This window comes from Physeter macrocephalus, chromosome 7 (assembly GCF_002837175.3).
Source record: "Physeter macrocephalus isolate SW-GA chromosome 7, ASM283717v5, whole genome shotgun sequence".
NCBI classification, from domain to species: domain Eukaryota; kingdom Metazoa; phylum Chordata; class Mammalia; order Artiodactyla; family Physeteridae; genus Physeter; species Physeter macrocephalus.
In genome coordinates, this window is record NC_041220.1 from 126,562,807 (window position 1) to 126,579,764 (window position 16,958).

Genomic DNA, 16,958 nt, shown 5'->3' on the forward strand with positions numbered 1-16,958 from the left:
TTTGCGGTACGCGGGCCTCTCACTGTTGTGGCCTCTCTCGTTGTGGAGCACAGGCTCCGGACGTGCAGGCTCAGCGGCCATGGCTCACGGGCCTAGCCGCTCCGCGGCATGTGGGATCTTCCTGGACCGGTGCACGAACCCGCGTCCGCATCGGCAGGCGGACTCTCAACCACTGCGCCACCAGAAGCTCCTCTCATATTTTGTACTTACCTCATCATGAACAGTATCAGATAGTTTGTGGACCACACTTTTTTTTTTTAATTGAAATATAGTCGATGAACAGTATTAGTTTCAGGTGTAAGTCATAGTGATTCACTTTTAAATACATTAGGAAATGATCACCTTGATAAAGTCTAGTAACCAACCGTCTGTCACCAAAGTTATTTCAGTATTGACTATATTCCTTATGCTGTACATTACTTCTCTGTGACTTATTTACTTTATAACTGGAAGTCTGTACCTCTTAATCACCTTCCCCTGTTTGCCCAGCTCTCCCACCCTCCTCGCATCTAGCAAATATCCCTTTGTTCTTTGTATCTATGAGTCTGTTTCTGTTTGTTTTGTTTTTTAGATTCCACATATAAGTGAAATCATCTGATATTGATCTTTCTCTGACTTATTTCACTTGGCATAATACCCTCTAGATCCATCCATGTTGTTGCAAATGGGAAGATTTCATTCTTTTTTATGGCTGAGTAATATTTCATTGTAATATATATGTATAAAAGTTATTTATGTATTTTGGATATTAATCCCTTATCGGATATATCATTTGCAGATATCTTCTCTCATTCAGTAGGCTGTCTTTTTGTTTCATTGATGGTTTCCTTCACTGTGCAAAAGCTTTATAGTTTGATGTAGTCTTATTTATTTATTTTTGTTTTTGTTGCCCTTGCCTCAGGAGACAGATCCAAAAAATACTGCTAAGACCAACTTCAAAGAGTTTACTGTATATATTTTCTTCTAGGAGTTTTATGGTTTCGGGTCTTATATTTAAAGTCTTTAATTAATCCATTTTGAGTTTATTTTGTACATGGTGTAAGAAAGTGATCCAGTTTGATTCTTTTGCATGTAGCTGTCCAGTTTTCCCAACACTATTTATTGAAGAGGCTCTCTTTTGCCCATTATATATTCTTGCCTCTTTTGACATCGATTAATTTCCCCTATAGGTGTGGTTCATTTCTGAGCTCTCTATTCTGTTCCATTGATCTCTGTGTCTGTTTTTGTGCCAGTACCATACTGTTCTAATTACTCTAGTTACTTTGCAGTATAGTTTGAAATCAGGGAGCATGCTACCTCCAGCTTTGTTCTTTCTCAAGATTGCTGTGGCTACTCCAGTTCCATATGGATTTTAGGATCATTAGTTCTAGTTCTGTGGAAAATGCCATTAGTATTTTGATAGGGATTGCATTGAATCTGTAGATTGCTTTAGGTGGTAGTATAGACATTTGAACAATATTGGTTCTTCCAATCTGTGAGCACAGTATATCTTTCCATTTATTTGTGTCTTCAGTTTCTTTCATCAGAGTCTTATAGTTTTCCGAGTACAAGTCTTTCACCCCCTTGGTTAAATTTATTCGATGCAGTTGTAAATGGGATCGTTTTCTTAATTTGCGGTCCATACTTTGAATATAGCACTGTGCTATACCTCTTCTTTTGGACTTTTCAAAGATACTTCAGGACTGACTTCCTGAAGTCATATTTCCTCCAACAAAACAAATGAGCTCTGTTCAGTCTTTCTCACTGTAAAATTCAGAAATCTAAGATTCCTTCATGACACCACTCTCTTACATCTCACATTATCCAGTCCACCACCAAGTCCTGTTTACTAACTAAGTATTTCCCACGTTCCACTTCTGCACTCCCTTCCCACTGCTTCAACCTTAATCTCAGACACCATCCTCTCTCACCTGGACTACTACACTAGCTGCTCCCTTCCAATTCCTTTTCCACTCTGCAGACAGAATGATCTTTTAAAATAAAAATCCTGTCACGACCCTGCTTTTCACCACTAACTGGCCTCCAATTACTGTCAGATTAAAGACCAGGAGCTTGATAAAGCCCACTGCCCTAGGTGGTCTTGACCTTCCTTATGTGGCTCCTTGTTTCCCACTCTGCCCGTACTTTTCCCCTCAGATGCACAATGCTGTCTTTTGTCAAGGATGTCTGTACAAGCTCTTCTTTTTGCTGAGAATTGTCTTTTTCCCCCCCTTTTCATTTAGTTAATTTTACTCTTCCTTCAGACCTGAATTTAAATATTCTTGGAGAAGCATTCTCTGATTCTTCCAAATTAGACCTGATCCTGCATTATAGCCTCTTAGGACTCTTAGTTTTTCTTTCATTGCATTAATCTTAGTTTAGAATTGTACAGTTATTTAGTGATTGTTTAATAACTCTCATTCTATTAAGTTATAAACTCCATGAGGCCAAAGACTGTGTCTGCTTTTGTTCACCTTATTTCCCCAGTGCCTAGTGTAGTATTCTGCCATATAGTGGGCACATGGTAAATATTTGCTGAATGAACAAATGAAGGGTGGGTGGTTGTTTGAAATTACCTTTACTATCTCATTAGTTAATCTGGCACATAAGGTGCTCAGTAAGTGTGAAGTTAATTAATAGGAAGTAGATGTAGAGATGTATTTTTAAAGTATTGAAGGAATGAGGACTGGTGAAGGGAATTGTGCAGGGGGTAACTTACGTAGATTTGGATGCTGTAAGCAGAGAATACAATGGAAATGTATTAGGAAATAAAGCCAATGGATGGGAATTTGAGCATGATCTCCATTGCTGATAGGGAGGAAATGGAGGTATTTAGAGAAGTGTGTGATGTTTCAAACCTTGGTGCAGGATAGGATGGAGAGAAGAGAGGAAGAAAACTTAGAATCTTGTCAGGGACTGAGTACCCCCCTCAGGTAATTATCAAGAGGGAAGGGTAATTCATTGAGGTTTCCTTTATTAGGAAGAAAGAAGTGGCAGAAACGGAACATTATGAGGTTATCAAACAGGACGCTTTGCTCTTATTGCTGGGTAAACTGTGTAAAAGACCTGGTGCTCATAGGAAAGTTGAATTTCTTTTCAGCCTGTCATATTTTAAAAAATGCTTATTTTATGCTCAGTCCTGTTAATCTTAGCCCTGGGAGATGCTTTGTTTTTCTAGATTTGTTCATCTGATGACAGAGGGAAAATAAATGTGTTGGGAAGTTACTTCACAGTGGCAGAGAATGATGTAAATCAGACATACCTCATGGTTTTGCTTTTGTTGACTTAGTTCCTTTTTAATTACAAAAGATCTGTTTTTCTGATTATGAAAGAACACTAATACTAGTCAGAGCTCTGTGATTATGATATATGTGACTATAAGTTTTATAATAAAGTTTATGTGACAGGCATCATAAGTGTTGCATGGATATTGTGCTGAAAAGAAAAATATTGTATACTCATCTACTACATTCATTCATTTCATGCATATTTGTTATGCATCTGCTATATTTGATGCACTCCTAGGCGTTGGAGTTACAAAGGTGAATATGACCCATTTCCTGTTACAAAGCAGTATATTGTTAAAGGAAAGTCAGATTGTGAAATAAATGAATATTGTGATAAGTGCTAGTATCTGGCAACATAGGGTGCTGGGAGCATCAGAGGAGGGACAGCTAACCAAATGTGGAGCTTGAGGGAGTGTGTGGGCAGGGGTGGAGATGTTAGCACGTCATTTTCTGAGGTTTTGAAACTGGGCTGAATTCTGGGCCTCTTCTTGGGCCAAAAGTTGAAAGCTCTAATGGTCATTTGAGTCGGTGTGTGTTCGCCTAAGGAATAAGGCCTGTGTTATTGTTATCCATGTGTTCTTGGGAATAGAAAGGAAAAATGTCTGGTTGCTATCCTGTGGGTGAGAAGTGGAAACATAACTTAATCCTCTAGAGCCAGATGATGTGTCATTTCCCCAGTTCAAGCCTTTGAGTACTAGTAGCCAACTTAACTTAGAATCTGTAATATGAAAAGTTCAGAATGCAAGTATGAAAAGCCCTACTGCAAGTATGTTCAGTTAGTAATGAAATTAGAGATTTTTTTAAAGTAATGAAAACCAATACCTACCCCATAAAACATCCTTTTTTAGTTAGCAGTCATATTGTCAGTGGACCCTCACAAAGGTTTGGTTTTAAGTCTGATTGCTGAAATAAGGAGGGTTGAGACAGTAGTTTCTCCAGGGTTTGGTAAGTGCATTCATATGGTCATGTGGATAAAGGATTTTTATTTACTCCAAAAGAAAGCATGCTTTAACTTCAGTTGCAAATAGTGCAAAAATAATTTTCTTTTCCTTCTTGGTAGACGACAAAGTTCCTAAAGCATTCCAGAATTCCCTTGTTCAACTTGGACTCAACACCATGAAGTCTGCAAACATATGTATTGGTCGACCAGTGTTGCTTACCAGTTTGGATGGAAAGCAAGAGGTGAGAGTCCTTTTCATTTCCTTACTTTAGAAATATTTCAGATATTTTTGATTTTAATTTTCAACACAAGCAGTAATAAATGAAAAGCTACATCTTACAAGACCCTCACATCTTTGTAAACTTTTCCTTCCTTTGATACCCTGCGAGTTGTAGGCCCTAAGTGTCATGATGTAGAAAGAAGCCTTCCTCCAGAGTTGGTGACACACTACCAGCCCTATTTCTTCCAGTCTGTTAGTTGTATTTCTTCACAGAAATGTTATTTTGGGTCATCCGTTTTGTACATAAATATTTGATTACCCTCCGTTTGTCCTGCCTGCCATTCATCATACCTGAGACTCTAAGTCCAGAACCTTTCCTGGGTCATTTTTGGCAGCTTAGCTTTCTTTCTCTGACTCTGCCATGTCTTCTACTGCTGCTTCATCAGTCAGTGTTCTCTCATCCAGTGGGGTCCTCTGGAAATGTTTTGCAGTCTTATATCTGCTGATGGCTTGCCTCCCATTCCTTTCATTGTTCTGGGCTTATACTGTAAAAAATCCTTTACTGTGTTTTGTGGAAGAGAAGACTATAAATGTGTGATCTCAGCCTATTATCCGGAGCTAGAAATCTTTGAGTTTCTCCCTTACCATTTAAGTCGGTTGGGAACCAGGTTCCCATGAAGCTCTTGTACTGGGCCACTCACTGTTTCCTGGATGTAGTTTATGCTCCAGACTGAAGTACCTTACATTTAACTTGCCTTCAGTATTTTTTCTCATTTTTCTCTTATCACCTGTTAATGCCTTTGTCTCTTTTCTTAAATCCACCTTTCAGCTCTTCCACCATTTTCACTGTGGGATTATTCCTAATCTTCACAAAAGAGATGTAATATTTATTTAAAAAATAGTTTTTTTGTAACTGATGTGAAATCATAACTCCTTTGGGGTAAGGACTGTGTTTTGCAGTCCATGTACTTGACTGTGCTTAGTTTTCTTCCTTATAAATGAATGATATTCTACAAATATTTATTTTCTTATATTTTTGTTTCCTGTGTTCTGGGCAGGTCTATACGGCCTGGCCTGTGGCAGGATTTCCTGGAGGCAAAGTTGGCCTGAGTGAAATGGCACAGAAGAACGTGGGTGTGAGGGTTGGTGATGCCATCCACGTCCAGCCTGTTTTGGGTGCTGTGCTGCAGGCTGAGGAAATGGACGTGGCACTCAGGTTTGGCTCTTTTCTTTGGTGACTGTCTGGATCAGTGCTGCCCAAATGAGTCACAAATGTGAACCACACATGAAATTTTTCATTTTCTAGTAGCCACATTTAAAAAGTGAAGAGAAAGAGAAATTGTAATGGTATGTTTTATTTAACCAGTGTATGTAAAGTCTTATTTGAATTTATAATAACTACAAAAAACTATTAACAAGATTTTTCATTCTGTTTTTCAAACTGAGTCTTCAAAATCCAGTGTGTTATGTTACACTTGTAGCATATCTCAATTTAGGCTAGCCACATTTTTAGCACTTGATAGCCGCATGTGGTGAGTGGCTAGTGGCCTACTGTGTCAGACAGCACAGCTAGATGGGTGCTATGTGATTTATGGACTATGGACTCTCTAATGTCCCATGATTAGAATATGCCCTGACATTTTAGGTGAGAGGAATTGTTGTTGATGGATATTTAACAATGTTTTTTTTTTGTCTTGGTTTGCTTCTTGTCTTTTTTACAGTCATAAAAACAGGAATAGATTACTGTGATTTGGCAAGAAACAAGTTTTAATTAAGACTGCTTAAGCGAAGTGTACCTGATTGTGTATTTTAACTCATTGATTAGTCAGTCAAATAAAACAATTATATCTATCCAATTTTTAAATAGTCCCCCATCAAAGATGACAAATATGGTTAAAGTATATCACCCATCCTCTTGAATGTTCTGTATCTAATAGGATTTTTACTCAGTTTGCATATACAAGTCTTATCAAAATTTGTTTTAAAAATAAATCTTTTAATACTTTAATATCATGTTTGTAAGAACTTGGGGAATTTTATATTATATGCCAGAATCACAAAACATTTTTCAATCATTAGCTTGATTTTGAAAAGTTTTCTTCACTTTTTACTTCTGTAGATTCCAAGCTTAAGCTTTGGTGTATTTTTTCTTTTAAAAACAGGAAAATGTCTTCAGTGCATTGAATAACAGTTTAACGAGCAACAAAATAAAAAGCCAGAAACGAAAAGAGAACACAACATATGTTGAGCATCAGCTGTGTACTAGCTCACACACGCACACTTTCCCCTTTTTCTTCTCTCATTTAGTCCTCTAAACATCCAGCAAGGTATCCATATTTATCCCTCTTTACAGATGAGGAAATGGGCTCAGTGAGGAGAAATAACTTGCCCATAATTTTATGGTAGTTTTTTAGTTAACTCAGGTTCAACAGGATTAATCTTCAGACTGTTTTAAAACAGTGCTTTAGGTAGCAGTAATCAGTTGACTGGATTTTTGATGATTACTAACAAGTGTGACCTCTTGAGGGCGCAGCAGTCTTAGGTGATAATGATTACCTACTATAGAGAGACTGTATATGTTTAAAATGGAAGCTTGGTTTTTTATTTTAAAGAACCTTATGTTTTAAACGTGGCAGCAGAACTTAGACAAGAAACTTAATTTCCAATAAGAAGAATCAGTTATTTTAGTCTCCTTTTTAAATCCTTCAGTTGTATCTGAAAAAATTTATTATCAATACTGTTAGAGCTCCTTCTAGTGGAAATGATTTTATCTGTGCTTTTTTAAAAGCAAAACTGATTGTTTTACATATTTTATATGTTTGTACATATTTGCAAATATCTTCTCTTCAAAGTTTAATAAATAAAAGCAATTTAAGTAGTTTCAGAGTTCTTTAAACAAGTAAATTTAAGTATTTAAGGAAATATGTACAATCTTCTCTTTAGTTTATACACGCATTTGATTCATGAAATTTTCTCCTTGTTTTTCTCTCTCTCTTTTATATGAATACACAGTTGGTTCTCATTATTGGTGGTAGTTGTGTTCCATGACGTTGCCGCAAATACTGAATTAGCAAATACTGAACCGTTGCTCCTAGGGAGGGTGCGTGTGTTTGTGTGTGTGTGTGTGCATGTGTCTATATGTATGTGTGTATTTATTTAACACATATAAATATATGAAAATATATATCTTACGTAGATTATAATCTTAAGTCCTTGAAACAACTCATTCTGGTAGATTCTATTTTCTTTATTTTTCAAAAGAGGAGAAGTGGCTCAGAAATATTAAATGACTTGCCTGAGGCCACCCCATTAACAGATGCCAGAGTTAGGATGCAAACCCCCTCTGTCTGGTGCCAGAGCTGGAAGATACTGCACTGCTCCCTACCCTCCCCAGCTTCCATCCTCTGGTCACCTCTGAATGAGAGTTGAAACAATAGGCCTTTTCAGCCTCAGCTGGGAAAGTATTGGGTTACAGTTTTTGCCTGCTCTGTGCTCATCCACAAATGACTGGCAAAGCTCTGCTAGTATTGATTTTGGGGTTATAAACACATTTTAGCAAGTAGGTGAATTTGCATACGGAATTTTCAAATAATGTAGTTTGGCTGTATTGATTTTGTTACTGATAAAGTGGTTGGGAGCAAGGCTTAGATTTGGACCAGATGCACCTGCTAATACACCTTTTCCTGAGCTAAACCATTCTCCCTCTGTGATCTCTGGCAGAGCTCGCAACTGTAGGCTTTCTCTGCTGATACGGGCTGCTTACACACGGAGGAGGAGGGAAAATGCACATATTCTGAGAACTCTCCAAGAACGTGTTTCTTTACAAGTGTAATGATTTTTAGGCATGTTTCCTGTACTCAAATAAGCAATCTTCCTGGAAGACACAGTTTTTGGTCAGAAGAAGGCTTTTCCATTTTTTCTTAGGCATATCCTTTCCCTAGAATAAACTTGTACTGTACCATTACTCTGCTTTTTTTCTACCTCTTCAGATAACATACTCTATAGGATTTAAATTTCCTTAAAGATAATTTATAAGTTATACAAAGAGAATAAAGTAAGCTATTAATAAAAGCCTTTCTCCAAGCTGGGCAAGTTCAGAAAGGAAATGATTAATTGAGGCCAGTGTTTTTCCATTGTTTCTGACTATAACACACAATAAAAAACACATACTTTTCATTGTGATTTATTGCTCCTATACAGCCACAGATGTAGTACATAAGTGTACACACGTGTGTACATGTATATACCCGAGTATATAGGGGTGTGTGTTTGTGGTGTGTAAGATAGTAAAGAAAACTGATTTAGGCCACTAGGACACCAAATTGCAAATGGTGTTTTCATGGCTATAAGAAGTATTTAAAAAGTGTAAATCATTCCAAAATTGTATAAATCATTTCCAGGTTGTAAACTAACGATTCTTTTGATTAGGTCTACATCACAACTGTGTACATGTCATTTTATATTACATTTTAGTTTCTGGTGTACTTAATGCTGATTTTTATTTCTCCCACCCTTCACAGTGACAAAAATGCAGATATTAATGAAGAACAACTGACTGCTTGTCTTCTGAGAAAACTAGGTGAGATGTATTGTTCATACGTTTTCTAAATTTTAAAAAGCAAGGCAGCAGCAAATAAACTGATGTGTCTTTGAGGTCTTTTGTACATAATGCTGTTCTTTAAAATAGTGTAGAGAATATTCTCCTCAACGAATGAACGTCCTTTTAAGATAGGGATGTAGTATCTGCCGCCGTCCCCCACCCCCAACTGCCAAGTAATTGGTAGTTGAGCAGTGGAGAGAATTTTTGACTTAACTGTGAGCAAAGTCAGTGGTAGAACTAAGACTTTTAACCCTTGAACTCTGTTCTTTCCAGTCAGGTATGTTACCTTGGAGTGTTGGTGTAGGTGTGCCATTTTAGCTTGGTTCGTTACTGAACATGGGATGCCTGGCTCTATGGGGTTATAGCTGATAGAATCCTAAATGTACTGAGTGTACAGGATTTCAGAGAATTAGCTTGACCTTCTGTCTCCAGATAGTGCTGTATCATAGGGGAATATTAGGTCCTCTATTTTTCATAACAGTTGTTTTATTAATACTTCCATCTTTGATTTAGTCTTTTCAGTCAGATAGTTTTGTTAATAGATGAAATAAATTGCTATTTAAACTTTAAATGGGTGAAAAATTGTGCTAACGTATATATTTAATAAATTGTTTTCCAGATGGCAAGATTGTTTTACCAGGCAACTTTCTGTATTGTACATTCTATGGACGGCCATGCAAGTTGCAAGTGTTGCGAGTGAAAGGAGCAGATGGTGCGATGTTGAGAAGGGCTCAGAATGACTCTGACACTGTTGCCAGGGGAACAGCCTCCAAGCCATCCAGCGTGGAAACTAGTACCCTGGATATATCCTTACAACTAAGCCAGTTAGGTCTGGAAGTGCCCCCAAACCCAACATCAAGCAGTACTCCTTACAAGCCAGGAGATGGCAGAATGATAAATAAAGCTGGTGGCGTTTCGTCAGGTGTTACACAGAGTCCTGGGAATGGCAGTGGGCTTGGACTAGAGGCAGTCACAGGTCTTAAACGTCGTTCTCAGTCCGCCAGAGAAGGAAATGAGCAACCTGTCGATGAAGAGAGATTGCTAAAGTCACCCAGCGCGGGAGTACAGTGCAGCACCGATACCTTTTATTTTATTTCTTCGACAACAAGAGTCAACTTTACAAAGATTCGTACAAATTCAAAAGGTCAAGACAACCAATTAAAAGTAACTTATGACATGATTGGTGGCTTAAATAGTCAGCTGAAAGAAATTAGAGAAATAATTGAATTACCTCTCAAACAGCCTGAGCTTTTCAAGAGTTATGGTATGATTTCTTCAGTGTATTACACCCAGAAATGTTAAATTCAAACTAAAAAGCAGTTGGCTCATTTCACTTATCTAATAATTGTTCACCCTCTTTTCCTGTTTTCCTTTCCTGAGTGGGAGGTGTGGTAGGAGATGCCAGTTAAGTCGGCCTTTTTCTATGCTTGGTCTCTTCAGGTTGTAATGTGAGTTAGTCGTAGCCTTGTCTCTCTTAACTTCACACTTCCACAGTTGTTTGTATTGGATCTAGAGTAAGTATCTTGTCATGCTAGATTAGCTGTAATGACTAAAAAAATAAATCAAACATTTAAGTAGTTTGTATAAAACTTCTTTGTTAGGAAATGTAGCTGGGTGCAGATCTCTTGCATTGAAACAAGTAGTTAAGGGAGTGACTTGGCTTTTAGAAAACTCAGGGCTTCTTCTGCATTGTTAACTGCCCAGATCCTCTATATATATTTGGTGCAAACCGTGTCTTTCTCTGCTTTTTGCTTTTTCTTTTTTCATGAATATATATATATTTATATCTATCTATCTATCTATATATAAAATGAATACTTGGATTCACATATAAAATGAACCCTGGTAAGGCTTATATTCTCTGAGATGGCTAGTTGGATAAAAATTGGGGTTGGTGGCTTATTTTGGATGCCCTTCTTGTTGTTCGGGCTTTGTTTTTTGATCATTGAACTGTGCTGTGTGGGATGGGGCATGTCAATAGTATGGGTGTTAAACCAGTTTTTTACTAACCAGCCTGGCCTGGTTGGGTCTACAGAGAGAGAAAAAGTCATTGCTTGAGATCAGCGTTTGGGCTAGTTAGTACATTTTTCTATGGGGAAAGGGAAGTTCTGACTCTTACTTTAGTTTTTGTGCAAGGTAAATTTATTTTATAACTCGTGTTTGAAGTCATATGACAACACTTACAAGCAACCTAGTAATGCTGCATCCAGTGTTCTCTGCTTTTTCTTCTAGGAATTCCTCCCCCTAGAGGAGTGTTGCTCTATGGCCCTCCAGGTACTGGAAAGACATTGATCGCCAGGGCTGTTGCTAATGAAGTTGGTGCCTATGTTTCTGTAATTAATGGCCCTGAAATTATTAGCAAGTAAGTGCATAATTTAATAGACTAAACAATATTATTAGATATACTTCTTAAATGTGGTTTTTAAAAAATGGCTCAGTATTCTGTCTTGTTATTTCACACATTGAAATATTTTAAATTTGCTTTTTTTAATGTGTATAAACATTAAGTTTGGAAAATAATTTTTGAAAGTAGTATTAAGTATTGTGGAAACATTTGAAAAGTCAGGTGAGCTTTTATAGACAGAGCTTTAAAAATGGTAAGAGTTGGTCCTTAAATGTATTTTATTTGTTACAGATTCTATGGGGAGACTGAAGCAAGGTTACGTCAGATATTTGCTGAAGCCACTCTGCGGTATTCTTTATTTTTGGATGTTTGAAATTAGTAGTCAAGGCTGTATTAATGAAAGTAGAGATAGTAGGGCTTTATACAAAGCATGAAAGAATAGAACAAAAATAATACTGATAGCACTGGAAGTAGATTGTAAGTTTAATGAGGTTCTATCTAATCTAGTTCTATCTAATATTGTTTTGGAAATAACTTATTTAATAAATAAGTTATTAAATTACATAATGTAGCAAAAGGTACAAACTTCCAGTTATAAAATAAATAAATCTTGGGGATGTTATCTACAGCATGGTGACTGTAGTTAATAGTACTGTATTGCACATTTGAAAGTTGCAAAGAGCGTAGATTTTAACAGTTCTCATTATAAGTAAAAAAAATTTATAACTGTACGGAGACAACGTGAATTAGACTTATTGTAATCATTTCACGATACATATATACAAGTATACAAATGTTGAATCATTATGTTGTGTAACTGAAAGTAGTGTTATATGTCAATATCTCAATTTTAAAAATTACATAAGGTAAAAGAATTAAGACAGTGCTGTCCGATAAGTCATGTGAATTTGCTTGAGCATATAAATTTATGATTTTCTTTCTTTTGGGTACATCTAATCTCAATAGACTATTATAGTTGCCCTTTAGGCTTAAAACTTTGTTTTATTACAGTTTGCTTCAAAGTGACAAATCTTTTGCTTTAAAAATGATTCTTACTAATTATTTCTCAGTTTAGGCTACCACTGTTACATTGCAAGGAGTATTAACGAATGGTCTGTAACTTGGTCTAATGTAGTTGTATTCATAATATGGCTATGTCTCTTCCATTGTTTTGGTATGTAACCTACCATAATTACTGCTCTCTTATCAAAACTTCCATTTTTAAAGTTTTTTTCCCCCAGTAGATAAAATAAGTAGTCTTTACTGCAAATACTGAAGATTTGAGAACCAGTGGTATACCTTATTGTTTAGTATGTTTTTGTTGTCACTATTAATTTGTTCCTGGAAGTTGAGACTTCCTCTTATGAGAGAATTCACATCTTTGTATGGGAGAATTGGTCATCTTGAAAGTTGTTTTTTTAGTAGATTTTTTAAAAAGAGCATTTCTACTTTCTATCCCTTGGAGCTTTAAACTATCTCCAAGGAATAGCATCACTGGCCTCAGCTTCTGAATTGATCCAGGCGTAGCAATTTAGTGGGCATTAGTGGGCAAGTTCTGTCTGGGCATAGACTGTCATCTCATGAGTAATACATGTTCTCAGTACTCTGCTTTTTACTGAGGGCAGATCTACTAGAATGTGATATTGGTGAGTTAATAGTTTAGGCTAGAATTAATCTCAGTTTTTTCAGCTTAACATCCTGTTGCTTTTGTCTTTAATATTATTAATTAAATCCTAAATTTGATGCATTGCATTTCAGTCAAAAAATTAAAACAATTTCAATTTTTAAACTGCAGTGCAACATATCATTTAAAAATTAAATGTATATTAGAGAATTCATTTTACTTGTTTATTTTTAGGCACCCATCAATTATTTTTATTGATGAGCTGGATGCACTTTGCCCTAAAAGAGAAGGGGCTCAGAATGAAGTGGAAAAAAGAGTTGTAGCTTCACTCTTAACACTGATGGATGGTATTGGTTCAGTAAGTACAGCACCAGTATTGATTTCTTTAGGAGGGGCTATTTTCTTAATAATATGCATGTAGTGGCAAAAACTGTCAAATATGTCTGAGTTTTTTGTATACTCTAGGGTAAGGAAGAAATATTAGCTGTAAAAACTAGAGGAAAGACCCATAAAATAATTTTCTTCATGATTTCTTAGTAACATCTAGGACAGTACAACCTGGCATATTTTTCTAGCATAAAAAATTACATACAATGATAGATTTATAATAAATGGTATTAACCTAAAAACCTGAAGCCCAAGTCAGTAAGGAAAATTTAGCAATTAAATTTAAGGGGAATTTACTAAGAAATTTCATGAGTAAGTCTTATTACTCTTGTAAAAATTGATTCTTTGGGGGCTCTAAGTTGCGCAAGTGAAAGGACAGAAAGTGAGAATAATGGGAAATGTGTTTGTACAACATTTAAAAAGAACTTACTCATGTTACCAGATTCTTTGATAGTGCATACAGTCTTATATTCATAAAAACTTTGTGCTGATTATGAAAGGGAGATCCGTAGGACTAATAGAGAAGAGGAATGAAGAAAAATTCTCTCAGACTCCTATTAGGCATTTATCAGAAGAATACATTTCTTATACAAGATTGTAAATAACTCATATTTTTAGAATCATAATATGTCAGAACCCAAAGAAATTTTAGAAATCATGGAGTCCCCAGTCTTTTGCACATTGAAAAACTGGGCACTTCGAACTTTTTGGTTTTACTGACTGTTGGTAGAAACTGAACATGTGAAAATAACGGGAACCTTTGGTATTGTTTCTATTATTTGCTAACCTGTGTCACAATTTTAAGAGTAACATAAGAGAAGGGTTGTAACCTGCGGGAGGCTGGATGACCATCTGGTTCTCAGTCTTAGGGCACTACCTAGGTGTGATCATAATGTCCCAGGTTCAGTCCTGAACTTACAAAGCTGGAGGATTCAGTGTTGTTAGTATGTTGGAGATAGTGGAGCTCTGAGGATAGATCCATAATAACAACACTCAAAAGAGACTGATACATAAACTGGGACACCAGTTCGTCCATTTATGATAAGAAGTATAATTATTATCAACTATACTTCAATGAAAAGTTTTTTTAAAAAGAAAAGTATAATTATTAAGCTGACCAAATACTTTGTTTATGAACGGCTCTCTTTTCATCCTGAAGAAAAATATATGTGGAGGGCTGTATTACAATTAGAATGGATTTTGGTGAGGAGGAGATCAGGAGGCTCTGTGTTGGAGGATCTTAATTACTATGTCATTGCTACCTCTTTCTCTGCCACTGGGATAGACCTGCTGTGAACTGATGTTCTTGCCTTTGGGCAGGACTGGGAGCATGTGACACTGATGTTTTAGCCTGAAAATGTTTAAGGGCCTGTATTTTTGTCTTTTAAACTCATAATTCATAGATTCACTGTAATCCATGCACTTTCTGTTGGCACATCCAGTATAGTTGATTAGGTTTGAGTTTTCTTACTTCAAATCACATTCCAGTTAAGCTTGTCTCTGTGAGATTACACTTGGGTCATCTGAGTAGAATGTTGGATAATTTCTACAGGTGGCTCATTGTGAACATAGTTCTTTATAATTTGTTGTTCCAAATTTTTTTCTCAGAGTAAAAATCCGTATGTATTCAAGGGTATCTGATACTTGGGTGTTGGTTATATTGTTGTGTGTATTTTCAGGAATTTGAATATTTATTAAAAAAAGTAGAAACAGTGCGAATGTGAGGAAGATTTCTTAGACAACTGCGTAATAGAGCTTTGTTCTGTTTGAAACGTGTGGGTCATAATCTTTGCTTTCAAGTAGGGAAAAGGACAACTTAAAACAATTAAACAAATTAAAACTATGTGGTATAGGGTATATATGTTGTTATTCATGAGAATTGTGTAGTTAAGATGCTAGAGGTGGGAGAGACATCACTTACAGTAGATAGAGAGTTAAGTATTGGAAAACTTTCTAGGTAAGGGAGCATTTAGACTGAGCTTTGGGAAATGTGGGATGAATGACAAAATTTGAGAAATAAGGGGTAGGACTTAGCAGCCTGGACAGTTAGATCTATCCTTGTCTATGTAGCGAGTGCATTTTTTAAAAAATTTTTTTACTTTTAGAAGAATATGTAATAGATTTTAATTTTGTTTTGTTAGGAAGGAAGTGAAGGACAGGTGTTGGTTCTCGGGGCCACAAATCGCCCCCATGCTTTGGATGCTGCACTCCGAAGACCTGGACGGTTTGATAAAGAAATTGAGATTGGAGTTCCGAATGCGCAAGACCGGCTAGATATCCTCCAGAAACTGCTTCGAAGGGTGCCCCATTTGCTCACTGAAGCTGAACTGCTACAGCTGGCAAATAATGCTCATGGATACGTTGGAGCAGACTTGAAAGCCTTGTGTAATGAAGCAGGTGAGAGTGATTTGCTGTAGTGAATCTGTACTGATGGATTAATAACTGGTTTATTTACAAACTGATAATTTATATCTCACTTATTTCCTAATGGAAATAGCTAATTTTTTTCTAATCATAAAATATATGTTTTATGAAAAAAATCTGGATAATTCAGAAAACTATAAAAATGAAATAAGAATCACTCTTAGTCCCTCTTTCTACAAATAAAAATATACACATAAAAAATATACCCATAAAAAAGGATGTACTTGGCATATACAAGCAGTAAATAAATATTAACTGCTGTTAATATGACTTAATAATTTCAAATTTTCAGGTATTTAACTGATCTTCTGTTTCCCCTAATCTAGCAATGAATCAGATTTTGAGAAGGTAATTTTTAAAAAGATTAGTCTTAAAATTAAAGTGTCCAGTAGGGAAAATATGTAGTTTTGTGTATACTGTCTTAAATACTAGTGTATGTTGTGTTATGCGGTGGTGTTCTCTAACTTTATATAGCAGAATAAAGCTTAAGAACAGTGTGCTAGAGTTTTTGCAAAAGATTTTTCTAAAGAGCCAGGGGTGTATAGTAGAAAATGGATTTTGAGTAGAAAATACCTTTAAAATCAGGCTTGTGGTCTTGGGCAAGTTCTTTGCCTTATCTGAGCCTTAGTTTTTTCCATTTGTAAATTGAGGGGGTTGTGGTAGATGATACCTAAGTGCCTTTGTACATATGACATTCCTCGGATATAAGGGAGAAGAAGAAAGAAATGGAAACAAAGAAGGGAAGAAAGGGAGGGAGGGAGGGAGGAAGGATGGGAAGGATAGGAAGAACTAGAGCATAACAAGGAAGTGCCCAAGTTAGGCCCTAACCCTGGCCGGGCCTCATTAGCTACTTCCATACACCTGGCCTTCCTACTCTTCATTGTCTTCTCTTTTGTGCCTGTTTACCTGAATGATTTAAACTTAGGTGGTAGTCAGGGCTTTCTCCCACAATGTTCTTAGAAATAATGCTACAAAGCAGACTAATGCTGATTGTGAAGTTAACTGCATTTTCTCATTGAAACAGTCTCACTAAGGACTTGATTAACTTATACATTTGGTTAACAGTGTGACTCAGAAGGAAATATAAAACAACTCAAACTCTATAAGCATTAAAAATAGTAGAATTTTGCTCCAAATGCTATAGAATGGGCAT

The 16,958-nt window shown here is 36.3% G+C and overlaps 1 protein-coding gene across 6 annotated transcripts in view; it reads left to right on the top strand.

Annotated features, from left to right (window-relative positions):
- The window catches only part of AFG2A (AFG2 AAA ATPase homolog A), a 337,003-nt gene that overhangs the window by 2,248 nt on the left and 317,797 nt on the right, over positions 1 to 16,958 (top strand). For 5 of the 6 annotated variants that reach the window (XR_002891140.3, XM_024119178.3, XM_024119179.3 and 2 more), the window contains exons 2-9: positions 4,327 to 4,448; positions 5,485 to 5,642; positions 8,947 to 9,005; positions 9,646 to 10,290; positions 11,259 to 11,388; positions 11,662 to 11,718; positions 13,229 to 13,352; positions 15,523 to 15,778. Coding sequence is in view for 5 of the 6 variants with exons in the window: in XM_024119178.3 (XP_023974946.1) it covers positions 4,327 to 4,448; positions 5,485 to 5,642; positions 8,947 to 9,005; positions 9,646 to 10,290; positions 11,259 to 11,388; positions 11,662 to 11,718; positions 13,229 to 13,352; positions 15,523 to 15,778 (1,551 nt within the window). In the remaining variant the exon portion in view is untranslated. The remainder of the gene's footprint in view (positions 1 to 4,326; positions 4,449 to 5,484; positions 5,643 to 8,946; positions 9,006 to 9,645; positions 10,291 to 11,258; positions 11,389 to 11,661; positions 11,719 to 13,228; positions 13,353 to 15,522; positions 15,779 to 16,958) is intronic. The other variant, XM_028492258.2, reaches the window with a different exon arrangement.